General features: G+C 43.1%; 1 protein-coding gene across 1 annotated transcript; it reads right to left on the bottom strand.

The window, feature by feature from the left end:
* Positions 1–643: 643 nt before the first annotated feature.
* Positions 644–1,299, bottom strand: RNASE2 (ribonuclease A family member 2). Its single transcript, XM_025392605.1, has one exon. It carries the CDS (start codon positions 1,297–1,299, stop codon positions 817–819), a length of 483 nt encoding a protein of 160 aa, XP_025248390.1. The 3' UTR covers positions 644–816.
* Positions 1,300–5,489: the final 4,190 nt, after the last annotated feature.

Genomic DNA, 5,489 nt, shown 5'->3' with positions numbered 1-5,489 from the left:
CCTAACTTTAGGTCTGGTACTGGTGGCTCGTGCCTCTGATCCCAGCATGTTGGGAGGCTGAGGAGGGTGGATTGCCTAAGGTCAGAAGTTGGAGACCAGCCTGGCCAACATGTTGAAACCCACTCTCTAAAACTTACAAAAATTGGCTGGATGTGATGGCACACACCTGTAACCCCAGCTACTTGGGAGACTGAGGAAGGAGAACTGCTTGAACCCGGGAGGTGGAGTTTGGAGTGAGCCGAGATCTCGCCACTGCACTCCAATCTGGGCGACAGAGCGAGACTCTGTCTCAAAAAAAAAAAAGAATAAAAATAAAAGTAATTATAAATAACTCTACAAGGAAGGACTGGGAAGTCCAACAGGATGCCTAGTTATGATGAGGGTTCAGAGGAGATGACTAAAGCTTGATCAAAGCAAGAGTATTCGATAGTTGGTCGATATCAGTTGTGACCTCAGCTTCTCAGCCTAAAGCAGGGAGAGGGATAAGTCTGTGCTACTTCATGACAGAAAGAGTCTCTTATCCTCAAATCTCTATTTCCCACAAGTCTCAGGTTAGAGGAAAGAAAAATTTCTGGAGTAGATTGTCACTAAATGACAGCAGAGTGGCTGTCAAAGAAGACACACAGACACTTCCAGATGAATTTGCAAAGCAGTTTATCGCAGGGTTCACAAGGGACTTCAGCTCAGGAAACCTGAAGGGGTATGGATACTGATGAGGACAGATGCTGATACCCGGGGTACATGGAGGGATGGGATCTTGGCTATGATTGAGGAGCTTGGCAGATGAGTGATGATGAGGAGTGCTGATACAGGAGCTTAGATGACTCTATCCAAGTGAACTGGAACCACTGGATACTGTGGAGGGTCCCGTACTGGATCGCTGTTGTTACATGCAACTATGTAGTACTTGTTTGCTGTTGTCTGTGTATACCTGCAATTTGAAATCCTTCGACTTGGAGTTGTGAGGTTACAGTGGATTAAAGGCACCTGGACTCCACTATGATGACAATTGTTGAGACTTGTGTTGCTAGGGCAGGGCATGCTTGGGTTACCACAGACATGAACTACATCAGCAAAAGTTGTAAGAAGAAAAGTATTTTGATTTTTGCATCGCCGTTGATAATTGTTAATTACCAGCATTGCATTGGTGCATTGGCCAGAGGTCATATTTATATGCTGGATTTCAAACCACTGAGCCCAGGTAAATTGTCCGGGTTTGGCATGAAGTGAGCCTTCCACACCCATAAGCCCCAACAGAAGAAGCAGACAAATTGGGGAAGTGAACAGTTTTGGAACCATGTTTTCCTGTGAGAAAAGAAGAGAAGTAACTACTCCCCCATCCGGTGTCTCACCCCACAGGCCCCTCTGCTGCCACTCTGGGGTCCCATTTCCTTTTTCTTCTCCTCCCCAAAGTGTGCCACATCTCCTAAGCACTAAGTTCAGCCCACCTCTTCCTCAGGTGCTGCCCGGTCGCTGCCCCTCCTGTCCCAGCTCTGGGGATTGCTGACTTACCCAGTCTCCGCGCTGTGGCTCCTGTGAGAACTGATCCAGCTAGTTCTTATGGCGTTCAGGGGCAACTGTTCTTCCCTACTTGGAACTGTTTAAATAAAGCATCCCTTGGTGGGTTGAGCCAGCAGAGCCAGGAGGGAGGGTCTGACTCTTGGCCTTGTAGAAACCCACAGATTGGTACATAGTCCGCTTGTGCAATCAGACTTTTTTTTTTTTTTTTTTTTTTTGAGATGGAGTCTCGCTCTGTCGCCCAGGCTGGAGTGCAGTGGCCAGATCTCAACTCACTGCAAGCTCCGCCTCCCGGGTTTACGCCATTCTCCTGCCTCAGCCTCCTGAGTAGCTGGGACTACAGGCGCCCGCCACCTCGCCCGGCTAGTTTTTTGTATTTTTTAGTAGAGACGGGGTTTCACCGTGTTAGCCAGAATGGTCTCGATCTCCTGACCTCGTGATCCGCCCGTCTCGGCCTCCCAAAGTGCTGGGATTACAGGCTTGAGCCACCGGGCCCGGCCTATCAATCAGCCTTTTTATTTGATAACTTGGCTGAGCAATGGATACCCAAGGATAGCCCTGCTGCTCTTTCTGCTATAAGGACTCTAATTCCAAGTCATTCTGTGTAAGACAGAGTTTTGCTGGTTGGATCTGGACTCTGGATGAAAACTATATGTTGCCTGCAGAATGACCACAGATTTTGTAACTGTCCTCTGGCAGGCCCCTAAATGACCAAAGTACAGGAAGGCAGGCATAGTAGTTAGAACAAATATAGCCACAGAGGGCTGTTTGCCCAGGAGGAAGCCAGCTTCCCTTTCATTATTAGTAATATCCTTGGTTCTCTCTCACACAAATGCTCTCCATCTCATCCACCACTCTTTGCTGGAAACTTGAGCTATTAACTTCTTGAGGCACAAGATTCTGTAGATTATTAAAACAATCTGCTCCACATATTTGAGGGATTTTTTCCTTTTCTCCTCTTGCATTGGATTCACTTTCTTTTAAGTCTTGCTCTCATTATTGCTTCCACTTTGTGTAAAGTTACACAACCTAAAAATACACCGAGGAAAGTTGTAAAATCTGGGAGAGAATGAATGAACATTTGGTATCATGAAAGATTCCAGCCTAGCACTTGGTATTCCTGTGTTCTTTTCAGCCTATGGTATTTTCTACAAAACAGTGTGTTCTGGGGTTGTCATTCATCTTCCTGATAAGTTTCATTTTGTGATATTAACAAGAAAATGGTTCTGTATTTACAAAATGAACATTTAAGGACAGAGCACTGTGTTCCTGAAAGTATAGAAATCAAATGTACAGTTTGATACACAAAGCATACACTTATTCTTGGCCCTCAGAGAAACACAGGAAGGTAATTGTAGACGTATAATTGAATTACAGTGTGATAGAGGTAATTGCACTTGTGTGAACATGATTTCATGGGGACACTGAGGGTGAAGGAAATCACTTGGCTTGAGGGACAAGGAAGAGTTAAAAAAAAAGTTTCATTTCAGCAGGGTCCTAAGGTAAAAGCAGGGGGTTTTCAGGGGCTTCAGGGAAGAGATGAGCATTCTGGGCACAGGGGATGATGTGGGGAGATTGTATGGAGGTGGGAAGTGAATTGCAGGGGTAAGTCCTGGGTACTAAGAGATGTTAAATCTGTGGTCTAGCTTTGAGATTGGAAAATTGAAATTAGATCCTTAAATGATATCATATACTTTCCAACCATTAATCTGCATAATTTTTACTACCATCCAATTTTCCTGTCATTTAGAAATGCTATAATTTTATCACTGGAGTCCCTAGGTAAATGTGGACACAAAGGGGACCTGGTGAGGACTCAATGTGCAGCTCATAGTGCTCTGCCCTGAAGTCCTGTTCTGGCCGACATTCATTAGCAGCTTTATCATGAGGCGAATTTGTTTTTTCATGTATATTGTGTGGAGATCATTTTTGTAGGTGATGAGAATGTAAAGGTGAATGATACATAGAGTATCCCCTCTGTGATGCTGACAGTCACACTGGGTAGAAAGATTTGCACTCAAGTGTCTATAGTATGAGGCAAAAGACAGAGACCACAGCCCCAGGGCATGTACTTGACTAAACAGCGTTTCTTTTCAGCCTACACAGTGCTATTTATAATGTTTGGTTTGGAAGATAACGTTTGACATTGGAATAGTTCACTAAAAGTTTTCATCACTGTCTTATCTTTAAAAATCGCATGATGTTGATTGGTGCACTGTGTCTCCATTACTGTGTTGTATCAATTAGAGCTGAGTAAAGCTCCGTCTGTGGAAAGGGCTCTAGCTCAGGGCTGTTCTCTGACTCCATCTCTGCCTCTTGACTTTCATCCTTTCTGTTCAGTAATGTCACCTGCTGGCTCCTGGAGACATCTGTGCTTATGACGTATCAGACTTGTTGCAGTGTCTTAAGAAATAACTCAGACCATAACCTGCCCAATTTGCAACTATATTTATCCTTTAATATTGTGTATGTGTTTTTTTGTTGTTGTTTTTGAGACGACGTCTTGCTGTTGTCACCCGGGCTGGAGTGCAGTGGAAGGATCTTGGCCCACTGCAACCTCTGCCTCCTGAGTTCAAGTGATTCTCCTGCCTCAGCATCTCGAGTAGCTGAGATTACAGGCACCCACCACAATGCCTGGCTAATTTTTGTATTTTTTATAGAGACAGGGTTTCACCATGCTGGCCAGGCTGGTCTCAAACTCCCGACCTCAGGCGATCCGCCCCCTCAGCTTCCCAAAGTGCTGGGATTATAGGCATGAGCCACCACTCCCGACTACTGAAATTGTATTCAGAACATGCTCATGAGATTTTTCTGATTCTCCCTTGTATAGATTTCCTGTGTATATTTCCAACTACCTTCATTTGCCTTCAGAACTAGTAGAAATGATCTACTTTGATATTTATGACCTTTGGGAGAAGACTGTTTTATACGAAGCAGGAATAAAGTATAAGCCAATGTTAAACAAAATTCTCTGTAACTTCAGCATGATTTTGTCTTTAACAGACACGAGCCACATCTCCCGGGTTCTTTACTTTATTAGATTAACTTGTCTTAGAGCCTAATTTAATGACACATTTTCAGACCCGATCCATACTTCCAGTGAGAGGAGTAGTCAGAATTATGTCCCAGTATTAAGTCCCTTTTTTGGAAACCGATGAATATTCTAAAATACTGTCCCAGACAAAGACTGTTTATGGTAAAAAACCACTGTTGAGTACACTGGATTAATCAATGTCTTTTTTGCATAGCATTTATGTGCAAAATTATAATGTTTAATGCTTTTAATTACTTCAGCCCCAGGGTACCCTTGTAATATTTGCTCTTAACCTGCTGACAGGGAGGTACCAAACCATCGATACCTTCCTGCACACAGATTTCCCTAATGCAGCAGTGGCTATCTATGGGAAAGACAATGCACACTATTTACTACGTTGGTGCAAAAGTAATTGCAAATTTTGCCATTAAAAGTAATACAAGATTTCCATAATAATATGGTGCAGGTTAATGAAATTGCACTAAATGGAGTAATATTTAACTTACCTAAGTTCTAAAGATATTTGGTGTATGGAGCTCTTCCTGGTCTCTTGAACCTCAGAAAGGTAGCCCTAGGCCTTCCCGCTTCCATGGGGCTTCCTGCATATCTCCTTCGAAAGCCATTGAATAAGTAGATCTGACCCCTTTGGTTAAGTTTCTGGCATGAAAGAGGAAAAGACTAAGCCTTTCTTCTTTCTCTTCAACTATAACAAGTCTTTACTTCTCTGGAAAGGGAAGAAATGGAAATAGAGCTTAGATGGAATTACAGAGAGGTGTGTCTTAGGAGGTATGAAACAAAGTGTGTTTCCTAAGAAATAGGAAAATTGCATTCATGTCCCATTGCATATTTTAAAAATCTTTCTCTCTCTTTCTCTCTCTTTCTTTCTTTCTTTCTTTCTTTCTTTCTTTCTTTCTTTCTTTCTTTCTTTCTTTCTTTC

The sequence above is a fragment of the Theropithecus gelada genome, chromosome 7b (genome assembly GCF_003255815.1).
Source record: "Theropithecus gelada isolate Dixy chromosome 7b, Tgel_1.0, whole genome shotgun sequence".
NCBI lineage: Eukaryota > Metazoa > Chordata > Mammalia > Primates > Cercopithecidae > Theropithecus > Theropithecus gelada.
This window is presented reverse-complemented; position numbering and strand designations above follow the sequence as displayed.

Bases quoted from the DNA above. Each gene is read 5' to 3' on its own strand.
- RNASE2 (XM_025392605.1), bottom strand. From the start codon at position 1,299: ATGGTTCCAAAACTGTTCACTTCCCCAATTTGTCTGCTTCTTCTGTTG.